The following is a 17,497-nucleotide window of genomic DNA, read 5'->3' on the forward strand; positions in this document are numbered from 1 at the left end:
TTTCATTCCTAAAGGGAAAGATGGAAATCTTCTCCCGTTTGGATGTGCTCATGGGATGGTCCCCAGAGCCACACAGGGCTGGGATTCTTTGGAATTAAGGAAAAGCAGCAGGTTTGGGGTTGTTTGGAATTGAGGAAAAGCAGTGGGTTTGGGGTTGTTTGGAATTAAGGAAAAGCAGCAGGTTTGGGGTTGTTTGGAATTGTGGAAAAGCAGCGGGTTTGGGGTTGTTTTCCCCTCCCAGCCAGTGCTATTTTCCATCTACAATGGTTCTGTTCCTAAAGGAAAAGATGGAAATCTCCCATTTGGATGCGCTCACAGGATGGTCCCGACAGGGAAAGGTTCTGAGCTGGGATTTTTGGAATTGAGGAAAAACAGCAGGTCTGGGGCAGTTTCCCCTCCCAGCCAGAGCTGTTTTCCTTTTAGGATGGTTCCATTCCTAAAGGGAAAACTGGAAATCCTCTCCCCTTTGGATGTGCTCTCGGGATGGTCCCCAGAGCGGCACAGGGAGAGGCACCAAGTATGGAGTTGTTTGGAATTGAGGAAAAGCAGCGGGTTTGGGGCTCTTTGGAATTAAGGAAAAACAGCCGGTTTGGGGTTGTTGGGAATTGAGGAAAAGCAGCGGGTTTGGGGTTGTTTCCCCTCTCCATCTAGGATGGTTCCTTTCCTAAAAGAAAAGCTGGAGATCCTCTCCCGTTTGGGTCAGTGCTGAGGGAGTCCTGGCTGGAATAAACTCTGCTGGCTGAGGGGGAAGCAATAATGAGTTAATGGGGAATTAATGAGAAAGAATTAATTGAGTGCTGATAGATGAGTTAATTGTGCCCTGATAGATGGCGGTGGCGGGATCCAGGCTGAGCAGCTTTAATTTTGAGATTAATTAGGGAGCATAAGGTAAATAATTTCTATTTATTTAACAAATAAAATATCTATTGGTACCACTCCCATCCCTGCCCCTTTCCCGTGGGATTTTTTTATTCCAATCAAACCAAATCAGGCTCATCCTCCCTCCTGATCCCACCTGGAGCCCGTGTCCCTTGCTCTCCTCTCTGTCCCTTTGTCCCTGCCAAGGTTGTGGCTGCCAGTGCCAGGCATCGATTTTCCCACTCGGAATCGATGCCAGAGGTTCAGGTGAATTTTAATCCACAATTCCAAGGTGCTGGGGGTGAAACGCTTGGATTTCGCTCATTAAACAAACCAGGGGTTGATTAAGGCAGTAATTAAACAGTTACGAGGAGTGGATAAGGTTGAAATTAAGAACTGATGAATCCCAGGAGTTCTGAGACTGATCTGGGCCCATTCTGCCCAGAATTCCCCCTTTTTTTTTTTTTCATTCACCACAGAATTCCCAATTTTTAATGTTGCTAATGCAGAATCTGTCCTGGAGCTCTGGCATTTGGAAAATAGGGAGAAGACACACAAAAAAAAAGGATTTTAAGCTGAATTTCAGAAGGAGTGACCAGCTGGGAATTTTCCATGTTCCATCCAGCTGGGAGAGCTGGAACGACAGGAAAAACCCCACCATGCCTCAGGAATAACCTTCAGTATCAGAGAAAATAATAATTAACCCCAAAATCGTGAGAAACAGGTGAAAGCAGAACACCTGAAAATGAAGATTTGGAGACGCAGCTGCAGGGAGGTGACTCCGAAATCTCCCTTTTGGGATATTTTTTGGGGATATTTTTAGGAATTTGCTGAAAGCCCAGGTGTGCAGGAGGCTGCACTTTGTGCTGAGCCCAGGAAATGATGAATTTCCTCGGTGGAACATTTTCCAAGCTGAATTCCTTTTTCTGAGGACATTCACAGCACAGCCCTGGATCACAGCAGGGAGCTGGGCAACAAATTGGTTTTTCAGGAGTTTTATGCCCAGAATCCAACTGGATTTGGGCTTTTTGAGGATCAGCTCTCTGAGGAACCCAGGCTTTATTTTGAGTGGTTTTTAACAAGCAGCTTTCTGAGGAACAAAGGGTCAGGGCTTGCATTCCCAGATTTTCCAGAGGTTTTCCCAACTGAACAAAGGCTGGGGAAAGTTTGGGATTTTAGAGTGGTCTCTGTGCACTTCAGAAGCTTTAAATATTTAAATCTCCCTCCAGACCTGGACATTTTGGCTCTTTTCCCACTCCATATTTCCCTGAGCTTCATTCATCGCTTCCATCCTTTTGTCGTGATCCATCCTCATATTCCCAGGATTTCCCCCTCAGATCTCCATGGCACCACCAGCCAAAACTCAGTGAAAATCACCCTCCCAGGCTTCCCAGGGTGCGATTTTTGGGGTTTTTGCCTGAATTCAGGTGGTTTTTGAGAGACCCCAAGTCCAGCTCTGGGGTCAGGATCATTTCCAAGCGGGATAATTGCCCGTGGATCCAGGGCAGCTCCCCCTGCCTGGGCCTCCTCAGGGATGCAGAGAACATTAAAAGGTAATTAGATATTTATGAGGATGGGCCAGCAGGCTCTGCCCGGGCTGATGGATGGGCTGGAGGACATTAGCCAGGCTCAGCTGGAGAGGAAATGTCTCCCTGCGGAAAAGGGACCTGCAGGGAGCAGCCTGAGCCTTCCCGAGAGCCAGGGATGGGCCCTGGGGTCTGGAAATGGTCCCTAAAATCCAGAAATCATCCCCAAAATCCAGGGGGAGGCCCTGAGGTCTGGAAATGGTCCCCAAAATCCAAAAATCATCCCCAAAATCCAGAAATGGTCCTTGAAATCCAGGGATGGTCCCTGAGGTCTGGAAATGGTCCCCAAAATCCAGAAATCATCCCCAAAATCCAGGGGGAGGCCCTGAGGTCTGGAAATGGTCCCCAAAATCCAGAAATCATCCCCAAAATCCAGAAATGGTCCTTGAAATCCAGGGATGGTCCCTGGGGTCTGGAAATGGTCCCTAAAATCCAGCAATCATCCCCAAAATCCAGGGGGAGGCCCTGAGGTCTGGAAATGGTCCCCAAAATCCAGAAATCATCCCCAAAATCCAGAAATGGTCCTTGAAATCCAGGGATGGTCCCTGAGGTCTGGAAATGGTCCCCAAAATCCAGAAATCATCCTCAAAATCCAGAAATGGTCATTGAGATCTCTTCCATCTCCCTGAGAGCCAGGTGTGGGCCCTGAGGTCTGGAAATGGTCCCCAAAATCCAGAAATGGTCCCTGACATGCAAAAATGTCCCTGAGATCTGGAATTTCTCCCCGAGATCTGGAAATGGTCCCAACAATCCGGAATTTCTCCCTGACGCCCAGAAATTCTCCTTGAGATCAAGAAACAGTCCTTGAGATCTGGAAATGATCCCTGAAACCCAGAAACATCCCTGAGATCTGGAATTGATCCCTGAAACCCAGAAACATCCCTGAGATCTGGAATTGATCCCTGAAACCCAGAAACATCCCTGAGATCTGGAATTGATCCCTGAAACCCAGAAACGCCCCTGAGATCTGGAATTTCTCCCCGAGATCCAGAAATCCTCCCTGGCATCCAGAAATGAGCCAATGAGGGGGAATCTTTCCAGGGTACGGCCAGCAAGAATCCCTGGAAAAGTGGGATGGGGAGTGGAATGAATCCCACTCCCCATGAATGAGGGAAACGAATGCAGGAAATTCCTCCTGCACCTCCTTAAATTTGGGTTTAGAAAGGGGGGATTTTATCCAACAATCCTGGCCCGGAGGGATATTGGGAATAGCAGAGACACGGGGAACAGCCCACCCCAAACCGCGCGGGGATTTGGGATCCGGCAGCGCCCGCATCCCACGGGCAGGAGGTTCCATCCCACGGGCGGGAGGTTCCATCCCACGGGCGGGAGGTTCCATCCCACGGGCAGGAGGTTCCATCCCACGGGCGGGAGGTTCCCGGTGGATCCCGAGGGATTTTCCCGCCTCCTCCAGCCCCTCCCACGGGAATCTCTTACCCAGGAAGGTGCCGACGGCCAGGGAGGTGTGGATGAGCCCAGCGGTGCCTCCCATCCTGCGCCGGGTCCTGCGGAGCCTCTACGGGCGCGTGGGGACGGCGGCCCTGGGGGGACACACAGCGGGGTCAGAGGGGCCCTTCCAGCCCCAGATATTGCATGGAACTGCAATTCCAGAGTCATCAGGGCCCTTCCAGCCCCAAATATTCCATGGAACTGCAATTCCAGAGTCAGCAGGGCCCTTCCAGCCCCAAATATTCCATGGGGCTGTGATCCCAGAGGCTCTGGGGTCAGCAGGACCCTTCCAGCCCCAGATATTCCATGGGACTGCAATTCCAGAGGCTCTGGGATCAATGGTGCCCTTCCAACTCCAGATATTCCATGGAAATGCAATTCCAGAGGTTCTGTGTTCGGCAGAGCCCTTCCAGCCCCAAATATTCCATGGAACTGCAATTCCAGAGTCATCAGGGCCCTTCCAGCCCCAAATATTCCATGGGGCTGTGATTCCAGAAACTCTGGGGTCAGCGGGACCCTTCCAGCCCCAGATATTCCATGGGACTGCAATTCCAGAGGCTCTGGGATCAATGGGGCCCTTCCAACCTCAGATATTGTATGGAACTGCAATTCCAGAGTCAGCAGGGCCCTTCCAGCCCCAAATATTCCATGGAACTGGAATTCCAGAGGCTCTGGGGTCAACAGGATCCTTCCAGCCCCAGATATTCCATGGGGCTGCAATTGCAAAGTCAGCAGGACCCTTCCAACCTCAGATATTCCATGGAACTGCAATTCCATAGTCAACAGGACCCTTCCAGCCCTAGATATTCCATGGGATTGCAATTCCAGAGGCTCTGGGATCAATGGGGCCCTTCCAACTCCAGATATTCCATGGAAATGCAATTCCAGAGTCAGCAGGGCCCTTCCAGCCCCAAATATTCCATGGGGCTGCAATTGCAAAGTCAGCAGGACCCTTCCAGCCCCAGATATTCCATGGAACTGCTGCTCCAGAAGCTCTGGGGTCAGTGGAGCCCTTTCAACCTCAGATATTCCATGGAACTGCAATTCCAAAGGGTCTGGGGTCAACAGGACCCTTCTAGCCCAAGATATTCCATGGAACTGCAATTCCATAGTCAACAGGACTCTTCCAGCCCCAGATATTCCATGGGGCTGCAATTCCAGAGTCAAGAGGACCCGTCCAGCCCCAGATATTCCATGGAGCTGCGATTCCAGAGGTTCTGGGATCAGCAGGGCCCTTCCAGCCCCAGATATTCCCTGGGGCTGCTGTTGCAGAGGCTCCACAGTCCAGCTGTGCCTCCCCGCTGGCCGCCAGCCCAAGTGAGACTCACTCCAGGGCAGAGTTCCAGCGGTGCCCAGAGGAGCGGGAGCTGCTGAAGGAGCTCTTTTTGTCCCCATGGGAGGGGACAATCAGAGAGCGGAATTGTTGTCCCTCCTCCTTTGCTATTTCTCATTCTTCCCCCCTCCTCCATAAACTCTCATTTCCAAGCGTTTCTGATGGAAAACACCAAGGCAGAAGCACGGGGGATATTGGTGGGGAGTGAGAAGGGAGGGATAATTTGGGGGTTTTGTGAAAATAATGAATAATTTGGGGGAATAATTTGGGTTTTTGTGAAAATAATGAAGACAATAGGAAGGAATTCTTGGCTGGTGAGGGCTGGGATGCCCTGGCAAATGGCATCCATCCCTGGATGGGATGGATGGGATGGATGGGATGGATGGGATGGATGGGATGGATGGGATGGATTCTCCATCCCTGGAATTGTCCCAGGCCAGGTTGGACAGGGTTTGGAGCAGCCTGGGATAGTGGAAGGTCATGACAGGGGTGACACTGGGTGGGCTTTAAGGTCCCTCCCAACCCAAATCACTCCAGGATTTGGGAATTCTGTGACAAAGGAATCTTTAATTTAAACTTTTTAACTGCCAGGGCGTCTCCTGATGGCCTTCCCAGTCTCTTTCACAGCCTCCTGTGATCCCAAAAGATTCCCAAAAAGCACCCCCCAACCAAACCCTGAGCTCTTTGTGCAGCCCCGAGCCCTCTGTGGGAGCGGCGCCGCTTTCCCCGGATCTCCAGCCAGGATTTGGGGCTGTTTCCTCCCTCTTTGTTAACAAACCCTTTGGAAACGGCTCACGGAGCTCTCCCGGAGCCCGGCAGGGCCTCATTTCCCGCTGCCCTCCCCAGAACGCCCCGCAAGGAGCCGAAGATGCTGCCAAGAGCTCCCGGGCCGCTCCTGCTGCTCATCCCCCTGCTCCAGCTGGTGCTGCCTGCGCTCCCGTCCCTGCCCATCTGTCCGCCCCCAGCCCCCGGAGCAGGGATTAGCGCATCCCCCGGGATGCTCGGCCCCTTCCCAACCCCCCCTCATTACCAGCGGCACCTGAGCAAACAGCGGAGCCCGGCTCGGGCTGCAGGAACCAGCCGGGCTCTTTGTGTCCTCGGCCGGAGAGAAGGGTTTGCTGCCAGCATCCCAAAATCCATCCTGAAATCAATCCATCCCAAAATCCATCCCAACATCCATCCATCCCGAAATTCATCCTGAAATTTATCCGGAAATCCATCCTGAAATCCATCCCAAAATCCACCCCAAAATCTATCCCAAAGTCCATCCCAAAATCCATCCCAAAGGCCATCCCCAAATCCTGGGGGTTTTTCTTGTCTGTGTGCGAGGGTTGGATCCCAGTGCCCTGAGCAGGGCCCAGCACGAAGAGCCGGGCAGGGGACAGAGAGGGGACAGGGAGAGGACAGGGAGGGGACAGAGAGGGGACAAAGGGGATTGACAAGAGGGGACAGAAAGGGGACAAGAAGGGGAACAGAGAGGGACAGAGGGGGACAGTGGGGACTGGCAGGAGGGGACAGAGAGGGGACAGAGAGGGACAGGTAGGAGGGGACAGAGAGGATTGACAGGAGGGGACAGAAAGGGGACAAGAGGGGGAACAAAGAGGGGACGGAGGGGACTGATGGAGTGGGACGGAGAGGGGACAGAGAGGGGACAAAGGGGACAGGCAGGAGAGGACAGAGAGGGACAGAGGGAACTGATAGGAAGGGACAGAGGGGACAGCCAGGAGGGGACAGAGAGGAGACAGAGAAAACTGGCATGAAGGGACAAAGAGGGGACAGAGAGGGGACAGAGGGGGCACAGAGAGGGAAAGAGGGGACAGCCAGGAGGGGACAGAGAGGGAACTGACAGGAGCGGACAAAGGGGACAGGCAGGAGAGGACAGAGAGGGGATGGAGGGGACAGAGGGTATTAGCAGGAAGGGGCAGAGAGGGAACGGACAGGAGCGGACAAAGGGGACAGGCAGGAGAGGACAGAGAGGTGACAGCCGCCCTCAGCCCTGCTGGGATTTTGTTCCCTGACAGCCCCAAAATAGAGCTGGAGCTCCTTTATCCCCCTGGCCGGGAGGGAGGAGCCGCTGCCAGAGGGAGGCGGCAGCTCCAGGTGGGAGAGCCCCGAGCTGCGACAGGGACAGGGAATTTGGGGACAGTGCCCAGCGGGGCGGGAGCCGCTCCCACGCAGCAGCCGCTGGCTCCAGCAGCCCTGGAGCGGCTCGGTCACATGGAGTCACTTGATGTCACCGAGAATCCTGCCCCAAACAGCGTCCCGAGCCCACGGCCCTGCGGCCAACACTGTCCCTTTGTTCCCCCGGCCTGTCCCTCCGCCCTGGGGACAAGGGGCAGCTTTGAGCCGGGAGATGCCAGCCCTGCGCTAATTAACGAGTTGACTTTTCCAAATCTCCGCAGTTCCCTCGCCCCGGGGCTTGGGAGAGGCTTTGGGAGAGGCGGGAGCTGTTCCTGCACCAGCGGCTGCAAATCAAACTCAGGGAGTTTTTGCTCCAGCCCCGTTTTCCGAGCCTGAATCCTCTGCTGAGCCCCGGGAGCTGCCCGGGAGGGCTCCAGCTGCAGCTCTGCTCTCTTTGTTCCCCCTCTCCCTCCCACACTTCGAAAACAAACAGGAAAGAGAGAGGGAAAGCTGGATTTTGTTATTTTCGTGGAATTCCAGACTGGTTTGGGTGGGAAGGGACCTTAAATTCCTCCCCATCCCTGCCCATGACATCTTCCACCATCCCAGGTGGCCCCAACCCGGCCTTGGCATTTCCAGGGATGGAGCAGCCACAGCTTCTCTGGGAATTCCATCCCTCACCACCCTCACAGCCCAATTTTCCGTCTAAACCCACTCTTCCCGTCTATTCCTCCCGATATCCAGTCTAAACCCACTCCCTGGCACCTGAAATCCCTTCCACAAGGAGGAGGCAGTGGGAGGAGGTTGGGCTTGGACCCATCCTCCCTCCTGGAGGTTCGGGCTCCTTGGGGCAGCTCCGAAATTGAGAGAATTTCTCTGACATTCCCTGGATTTATCTGACCCTGAGCTCCTGGTCCTGGATCCAACACCGAGCTGTGGATCCTGGATCCAACACCGAGCTGTGGATCCTGGATCTGATCCTGAGTTCCTGATCCTGGATCCAACCTCCAGCTTCTGATCCTGAATCTGACCCTCGGCTCCTGATTCAGGTTCTGACCCCAGCTCCTGATCCTGGATCCAAATTCCAGCTCCTGGTCCTGGATCCAACCCCCAGCTCCTCCAAAGCTCAGGAACGCTCTGCACTGGACATTGAGCCCTGCTCTCATCCCTCATTAGGGAAGGGTCACAGGGAGCAGTTTTTTCCCCTGTTCCCGGGGTGTTTTGACAGACACCCGAGAGCCTGCTGGTGTCCTGAGAGGGGATCTGTCACCGCCGCTAATGGAGGCTGTCACCGATACCTCCGGGAGCGATGGAGAGCTCCACGTGATCCCTTCCCTTTGGGATGGGGCAGGATAGAGAGCTGCACATGATCTCTTCCCACTGGGAGCTGGGAGGGATGGAGATCTCCACAGGATCCCTCTGGGAATGGGGCAGGATGGAAAACTCCAAAGGATCCCTTCCCTTTGGGAATGGGGCAGGATGGAGAGCTGCACATGATCCCCTCCCTCCAGAGCCAGGAGGGATGGAGATCTCCACATGATCCCTTCTCTCTGGGATGGAGAGCTCCACAGGATCCCTCTGGGAATGGGGCAGGATGAAGAGCTCCACACGATCCCTTCCCTCCAGGACTGAAAGCTCCATGGGATCCCTTCTCTCTGGGATGGAGATCTCCACATGATCCCTTCGCTTTGGGAATGGGGCAAGATGATAAGCTCCACAGGATCCCCTCCCTTTGGGATGGAGAGCTCCACAGGATCCCTTCCCTTTGGGATAAAGAGCTCCACAGGATCCCTTCCCTTTGGGATGGAGAGCTCCACATGATCCCTTCCCTTTGGGACGGAGAGCTCCACAGGATCCCTTCCCTTTGGGGTGCAGAGCTCCACAGGATCCCTTCCCTTTGGGGTGCAGAGCTCCACAGGATCCCTTCCCTTTGGGGTGCAGAGCTCCACAGGATCCCTTCCCTCCAGGATGGAGAGCTCCACAGGATCCCTTCCCTTTGGGGTGCAGAGCTCCACAGGATCCCTTCCCTTTGGGACGGAGAGCTCCACAGGATCCCTTCCCTTTGGGATGGAGAGCTCCACAGGATCCCTTCCCTCCAGGATGGAGAGCTCCACATGATCCCTTCCCTTTGGGGTGCAGAGCTCCACAGGATCCCTTCCCTTTGGGATGCAGAGCTCCACAGGATCCCTTCCCTTTGGGATGGAGAGCTGCACAAGATCCCTTCCCTCCAGGATGGAGAGCTCCACAGGATCGCTTCCCTCCAGGATGGAGATCTCCACAGGATCCCTTCCCTTTGGGGTGCAGAGCTCCACAGGATCCCTTCCCTTTGGGATGGAGAGCTCCACATGATCCCTTCCCTTTGGGATGGAGAAGATTTCCACAGGATCCCTTCCCTTTGGGATGGAGAGCTCCACAGGATCCCTTCCCTTTGGAGTGCAGAGCTCCACAGGATCCCTTCCCTCCAGGATGGAGATCTCCACAGGATCCCTTCCCTTTGGGATAAAGAGCTCCACAGGATCCCTTCCCTCCAGGATGGAGATCTCCACAGGATCCCTTCCCTTTGGGATGCAGAGCTCCACAGGATCCCTTCCCTCCAGGATGGAGAGCTCCACAAGATCCCTTCCCTCCAGGATGGAGAGCTCCACAGGATCCCTTCCCTTTGGGATAAAGAGCTCCACAGGATCCCTTCCTTTTGGGATGCAGAGCTCCACAGGATCCCTTCCCTCCAGGATGGAGATCTCCACAGGATCCCTTCCCTTTGGGATGCAGAGCTCCACAGGATCCCTCCCTTTGGGATGGAGATCTCCACAGGATCCCTTCCCTTTGGGGTGCAGAGCTCCACAGGATCCCTTCCCTCCAGGATGGAGAGCTCCACAGGATCCCTTCCCTTTGGGATAGAGAGCTCCACAGGATCCCTTCCCTCCAGGATGGAGAGCTCCACAGGATCCCTTCCCTTTGGGATAAAGAGCTCCACAGGATCCCTTCCCTCCAGGATGCAGAGCTCCACATGATCCCTTCCCTTTGGGATGGAGAGCTCCACAGGATCCCTTCCCCTTGGGATGCAGAGCTACACAGGATCCCTTCCCTTTGGGATGGAGAGCTCCACAGGATCCCTTCCCTTTGGGATGGAGAGCTCCACAGGATCCCTTCCCTCTGGGGTGCAGAGCTCCACAGGATCCCTTCCCTTTGGGGGGCAGAGCTCCACAGGATCCCTTCCCTTTGGGATGGAGAGCTCCACAGGATCCCTTCCCTTTGGGATGGAGAGCTCCACAGGATCCCTTCCCTTTGGGATAAAGTGCTCCACAGGATCCCTTCCCTTTGGGATGGAGAGCTCCACAGGATCCCTTTGGGATGCAGAGCTCCACAGGATCCCTTCCCTTTGGGATGGAGATCTCCACAGGATCCCTTCCTTTTGGGATGGAGATCTCCACATGATCCCTTCCCTTTGGGATAAAGAGCTCCACTGGATCCCTTCCCTTTGGGATGGAGATCTCCACAGGATCCCTTCCCTTTGGGATGGAGAGCTCCACAGGATCCCTTCCCTTTGGGATGGAGAGAGAGCTCCACAGGATCCCTTCCCTTTGGGATGGAGAGCTCCACAGGATCCCTTCCCTTTGGGATGAAGAGCTCCACAGGATCCCTTCCCTTTGGGATGGAGAGCTCCACAGGATCCCCTCCCTTTGGGATGGAGAGCTCCACAGGATCCCTTCCCTTTGGGATGGAGAGAGAGCTCCACAGGATCCCTTCCCTTTGGGATGGAGATCTCCACAGGATCCCTTCCCTTTGGGATGGAGAGCTCCACAGGATCCCTTCCCTTTGGGATGGAGAGAGAGCTCCACAGGATCCCTTCCCTTTGGGATGGAGAGCTCCACAGGATCCCTTCCCTTTGGGATGAAGAGCTCCACAGGATCCCTTCCCTTTGGGATGCAGAGCTCCACAGGATCCCTTCCCTTTGGGGTGCAGAGCTCCACAGGATCCCTTCCCTCCAGGATGCAGAGCTCCACAGGATCCCCTCCCTTTGGGATGGAGAGCTCCACAGGATCCCTTCCCTTTGGGATGCAGAGCTCCACAGGATCCCTTCCCTCCAGGATGCAGAGCTCCACAGGATCCCTTCCCTTTGGGATGAAGAGCTCCACAGGATCCCTTCCCTTTGGGATGGAGATCTCCACAGGATCCCCTCCCTTTGGGGTGCAGAGCTCCACAGGATCCCTTCCCTTTGGGATGGAGAGCTCCACAGGATCCCTTCCCTCCAGGATGGAGAGCTCCACAGGATCCCTTCCCTTTGGGATGGAGAGCTCCACAGGATCCCCTCCCTTTGGGGTGCAGAGCTCCACAGGATCCCTTCCCTTTGGGATGCAGAGCTCCACAGGATCCCTTCCCTTTGGGGTGCAGAGCTCCACAGGATCCCTTCCCTCCAGAGCTGGGAGCAATCCTTGATCAGGGAGGCGGATTCAGGGAGCTCAGGGAGATTTGGAGAGGGGGAACAGCCAGGAACAGCATCCCCAGCTCCGACTGCAGAGCTGCATCCTCTGGAGGACGATTCCAGCGGGATTTTGGGAAGGTCAGGGGTGGATTTTGGCAGGAGACACCGCGTTCAGCGCTATCCATTACCGGGATAAATCAGTGTAATTCCATCCCCTGCTCTCAGCCACCAGAGGAGCATTTGGGATTAAGTGGGGCCACTCCTTCTGCCGCAGCATTCCCCGGGGAGGGATCGCTCCGGCCACAATTCCTCCTGTGCTTCTTTTATTCAGGGGATACAAAGGAAAGGACAGGCGTGTGATGTCCCCTGGATTCTGACTCTCAGAACCTTCCCAAGGTTGGGGACATCGTGTCCGTCCCGGCACAGCGTGGCTGGGGACGGACAAACGGCTCCATTGTCACGGGTTTGTCCTCCTGGAAATCGGGGGTGGATCGAGAGGAAAACTCTGCATTCAGCCCTTCCCAGAGCTTTTTTGGGTCGGATTTGTCGGTGGCTCCATGTCCTGCAGGAATTCTGGGCCACTCCAAACCTATCTGAGCAAGGAAGGCTCCAAATGAGGACCAAAAGAGGGGCTTGGGGTGGAGTTTGTCACCCCAAGCAGATCCTGATCCTGGAAGTGCTTTTCCTGAATAATTGGTCACAGTTCTGGGCTATCCCCAGGGCTTGGGGGAGTTTCCTTTTGATCCAAACTCTGCCTTTGTGCAGGAGACAAAGCCGGGAGGTGCCTTTGGTCCGGACATGGAAAGGGGAGTGGGCAGGGTGGGCTTGGGGGAAAAATCCAATTGTTGGAAAAAAAAGATATTTTAGTATGAGTGGGACTTTCCTGGTCTGAGCAGAGTGGATTTTACATGTGAGCTTTGCAGTGAGTTAGTTTCCCTTTAAAAATAATATTTATATTTATATTTATATTTATATTTATATTTATATTTATATTTATATTTATATTTATATTTATATTTATATTTATATTTATATAAATATAAATATAAATATAAATATAAATATAAATATAAATATAAATATAAATATATTTATAATTTATATTTATATTTATTATTTATATTCATATTTATAGTTATATTTATAGTCATTTCATAATGTTATTTATATTCATATTTATATATATTTATATTTTAATTGCCTTTTTTCCTCCCCAAACAAACTCATTCCCATCTCTCTCCTCGGTGACTTCCAGGGGGAAATGGAATTCCAACCTGAGCTATTCAAAAACCCCTGGAAAATTCCCAGAGCTGGAGCTCCTGGGGGTTCTGGGTTTGGGTCACCTCCAGTGGGACCTCGGGACCCCCAGGATGGCTCAGCCCTGAGAAAAGCCTTGGGACAGGTGACAAAGCCAAGGGGAAGAGCCAGGAGACATTTCCATGGATTTCCAGCCCCCAGGGATGGGGGAATTTCGGCTCCCCAGGGGAATTCACCCCAGGCTGGGCACGGGCCTGGTGTTAAGCCAGACTCGAGTTCCGACTCAAAGCTCAGCCCAGAGCAGCCAGAATGAGTTTGGAACTCTGGAAATCCACCCAGGAGCGATTCCAGTGGGAATTTGAGAGGCGACGTCGGCCCCAAATCCTGGTTAAAGTCAGGGATATTCCCACAGGCGCATTCCCCTGCTGCCAACCCTTCTGGGAAAATGTTCAGTTTTCCCGGGAAATATTCAATTTTCCCGGGAAATATTCAATTTTCCCGGAAATGTCCAATTTTCTCGGGAAATGTCCAATTTTCCCGGGACATCCCGGCTGCTCCTGCGGGATGCTCCCAGGGCCGGGTGGGATTCCAGGCAGCCAGGACGGAGCTGACCCCTCTCCCCATAACAAACCCCCCATTCTCGCTTCCCACCGCCCTCTCCAGGCCCGGATCAGCTCGGGGAAGCTCGGCCTAAAGCCGGGACCATCCCGGGCTCCTCCCGCGCTGCGGCGGCGTCAGAGCGGCCTCGCTTTGCTTTGCTTGGCTGTGCTCAGGTATAAATGAGCTCCCACCTGCTCCAGCCCCTCCCGGCCGCTGGAAGCGCTCCTGGGAGCCGGGAACAACGAGCTGGGAGCTCGGGAAACCTCCTGGAGAAAGGGTTGGGAAGGGGAGCCCTGATCCGACAGCGAGCGCCTTCCCGAGGTTTTGGGTTTTGGAGATCTCTGCCTGGTTCCAGGGATCTTCCCAAAGCTTCCCCGAGCTCCTCAGCCCTCCCAGTGCACCGCTGGGTGCTTGTACTGGTCAAACTGGGGTTAAAATCGCTGCAGCTGCTCCCGGTGGTGCTGCCGGGTTTTTGCTCCTTGGGATGCTCCGCACCCGGGTCCAACCTTCTCTGCTGCTCCTGGGTTTGGGATTTGGGCTCCAAACATTCCCAGCCTCATCAGGGATCAGCACTAAACAGATTTTCCTGGTCCCCCCCGGTTTTTACGGCTGCCCGGTAGATAATGAATGTTCCAGTTTAGGGTCAGGGCAGGGCTGGGGTTGGGATTCACAGCCGGCTCCGGCTGGGAATGTCCCTGGTGCTCCCTGGGATCATCCCAGTGGATCTTGGATTTCACAGCGAGACCGGGGGTGTTTTTCAAGGAAAATGAAAGATTTTGGGTTCAGGGAAAGGGATTTTGCCCAGCTGGAGAGCCTCGCTGAGCAAAGCCGTGGGAGACGGGGAAATGACCATCCCGAGTTCCCTGAAAACCCCTCCTGAGTTCCTTGAAAACCCCACCCAGAGCTCCTTAAAAACCCCATCACAAACTCCTTGAAAACCCATCCTGAGCTCTCTGAAACCCCATCCCAAATTTCCTGGGACCTCATCCATATTTCCCTGAAACTCCCATTCCAAACTGCCTGAAAACCCGATCCCAAATTTTCCCTGGAAATTCGATCCCAATCTCCCTGAAAACCCCTTCCCAATCTCCCTGGAAATCCCATCCCCATCTCCCTGGAAACCCCACCCCAAATCCTCACCCCGATCTCCGTGCGGGCTCCGGGAGCCGGCCCCGATCCCGGGAATGCGGCTGAGCCGGGAGCGGCTCCCGGAGCTGCCGGGAGACCCCCGGAGGTGCCAGGGGCTCCAGGTGCCCCTCTGGGGGTGGTGGCACTGCCAGCGACAGGGACACGGTGCCACGGTGAGAGAAACCCCCACAGGGCTCACCCTCTCCTCAAATATTATAATTTGGATTTTGGGAATTTCCAGCCCACCTTTAACGGCTTTAACGCGGGCTCAGCTCTGCGTGGATTCCTACTTTTTCCTGGGGTGGAAATTCCGCGTGCTGTGGGAAATCCTAAAGGCGCCGTTTGGGTTTTCTGCCCTTTTCTGGTTTATTTGTGGTAAATCCGCGCAGAAAATCCTAAGCCAGACCATCAAATCCTCGGCGAATATTCCAAAGGGATAAAAGTGCTCGCTCAGTTTTGTGGGAATTAATCAGGGGACGGAGAGGAGCTTTGGGAACCCTTTGTCTCACTCTACCTGAGCCCAAGCGCAGCTGGGCTCACAGGACCTCCCCATCTCCCGTTTTCTGGAGTTTTTGGGAATTCTGAGGAATTCTGGAAAGTTTGGGGTCTGTAGCTGAGCAAAACAAGAGGGTTTTGGGGTTGTGTCACTAAATCTCAAATCCCCAGCCTGGAGAGGTTCATTTCCTGATCCTAAATCTCCTTGCAGACCCCGCGCTCCTGCTTTGCGCCCTCGGAATTCCTGCTGGATCTGCCTGGGAGGAGCAGGGCCGGGCTCGGGGAAAGCCTCGGGATTTCTCGCAGCTCCGGCTGCTGCCTCCCATCCTCACAGCAACCGGTGTTTCCCGGGAGAGGCGGCGATCTCCCGGGAATCCGCCGCGCTCCGAACGCCGGGATAACGCTGGGGGGCTGCCGGGGGTCGCGGCAGTTTTGGGGTCAGCGTGGGTGGGGTGAGGAGGGAGCTGGGGGAGTTTGGAGACACGAGAAGGAGCCCCAGGATGATGCCCTCAGCTTTCATCCCTCCCTCGGGAAGGGGAACAGAGGGGTGCACTCATTGTGGGGTGCCCCCCATGCCCATGAGGGGATGGATCCTCGGCTTGGCACAGCCCCAGACACCCAAACCCCCCCCGAGCACCCCCAAATCCCACCCTGCCCTGGGATCTGCCCTCAGGAAGGTGAACTGGGACAAAACGGCTCTGCCTCTGCTCCCTCCCTGCAGAGGAGCCCCTGGGGCTGCTCAGGGCTCTGCCCGCTCCTTCTGGGGGTGCTGAAGTAGTTTTGGGCAGCAGAACCCCCCCAGCACATTGGAAATACCCGATCCCCCCTCCCAGCGCTCTCCCGAAGTGCCTCGGGCCGGAACGCGCCGGGAAAAAAACCTCGCGACAATCGCTGAGAACAAAAATATTCCCGATTTTTTTTTTTTTTTTTTTTTTTTTTTTTTTTTAACCCACGTAAGAGACATTTCTGCTGACAGCCGCCCTGACCTCGGCCGCGCAGGCAGCGCTGCCACAAGTGCCACCGCCTCCTGCCAACTCCACCCCCGGCTCCTCTCCGGGTGCCCAAAACACCTCGGAATGCCCAAAACACCCCTGGATCCTTTCCGGAAAGCCCAAACCACCCCGGAATGCCCAAACCACCCCTGGATCCTCTCTGGAATGCCCAAAACACCCCGGAATGCCCAAACCACCCCTGGATCCTCTCCGGAATACCCAAACCACCCCCAGCTCCTTTCCGGAATGCCCAAAACACCCCGGAATGCCCAAAACAGCCCTGGATCCTCTCCGGAATGCCCAAAACAGCCCTGGATCCTTTCTGGAATGCCCAAACCACCCTGAGATCCTCTCCAGAATGCCCAAACCACCCCGGAATGCCCAAACCACTCCTGGATCCTCTCCGGAATGTCCAAACCACCCTGGAATGCCCAAACCACCCTCAGTTCCTGTCCCCGTCCCTTCGGAGCCCACCGGGAGCCCGCAGGGTCCCCCCGGCCGGAGGATGCTCAGACCCACCCGCAGCCCCCTCCATGGCTCCGGGATGCAGCAGAGCGGCACAGAGCGCTTACCTGCGGCGGGAGGGCTGCGTGGGCATCAGCCGGGGGCCCGCGGGGCCTGGCGGCTGCCGGGGGCTGGGCTGCGAGGCAGCGCTCGCCTGGTGGCTGGCCGAGGGTGGATGTGTGTGCCCAAAGCCACTGCAGCATCTCTGCATTAGGATGTGCTCCTCCCTCTCCTCCCTCCTTGCGTGCGCGCTCCCTCGCTCGCTGCCAACCACCACGCCGCTCCCTGGAGACGGGGAATTGTTGGGGTTTTGATTTATTTATTTATTTTTTTCCCTCTCCCCCCCCTCTCTCCCTCCCTCCTCCTTGCTTTTACCTCTCTTGCCACAGCGCAAGGCGGGCAGGCAGAGCGGCTCGGGCAGCATCATCATCATCATCATCGTCGTGGTGGTGATGCATAATTCATCCCGCAGCCTCTCCCGCCTGCTGCGCCCACCGGCAGAGCCCCCTCGGGCCGGAGCAGGTGTGGGGCCGGGGGGGTTGGAGCGGTCGGAGCCCCTCGCTGTGGGGTGGGAGCAGCCCCAGAGCCCCCCATCCTTGTGCACCCCCCGTGCCTAAATATATCCCTGATTACACAATCGATCCACAATTACACAATCCACCCGTGGGTACCCGTGGGTTTCTGTGTCTGCAGACAGCCCAGGATGGGATTCACGCGAGGAAATCGCGGCACCGCCGAATTTTGGGGTGCT

General features: G+C 55.1%; 1 protein-coding gene across 1 annotated transcript in view; it reads right to left on the reverse strand.

Annotated features, from left to right (window-relative positions):
• CNTN2 (contactin 2) overlaps positions 1–16,985 on the reverse strand; it is a 37,837-nt gene extending 20,852 nt beyond the window's left edge. Inside the window, exons 1-2 of the mRNA XM_074528104.1 lie at positions 16,815–16,985; positions 3,882–3,985 (exon numbers count right to left, since the gene is read on the reverse strand). Of these exons, the coding sequence (XP_074384205.1) occupies positions 3,882–3,936 (55 nt within the window). The 5' untranslated portion in view covers positions 3,937–3,985; positions 16,815–16,985. The remainder of the gene's footprint in view (positions 1–3,881; positions 3,986–16,814) is intronic.
• Between the last annotated feature and the right edge of the window lie 512 nt (positions 16,986–17,497).

Source organism: Zonotrichia albicollis, chromosome 28 (assembly GCF_047830755.1).
Source record: "Zonotrichia albicollis isolate bZonAlb1 chromosome 28, bZonAlb1.hap1, whole genome shotgun sequence".
NCBI classification, from domain to species: Eukaryota; Metazoa; Chordata; class Aves; order Passeriformes; family Passerellidae; genus Zonotrichia; species Zonotrichia albicollis.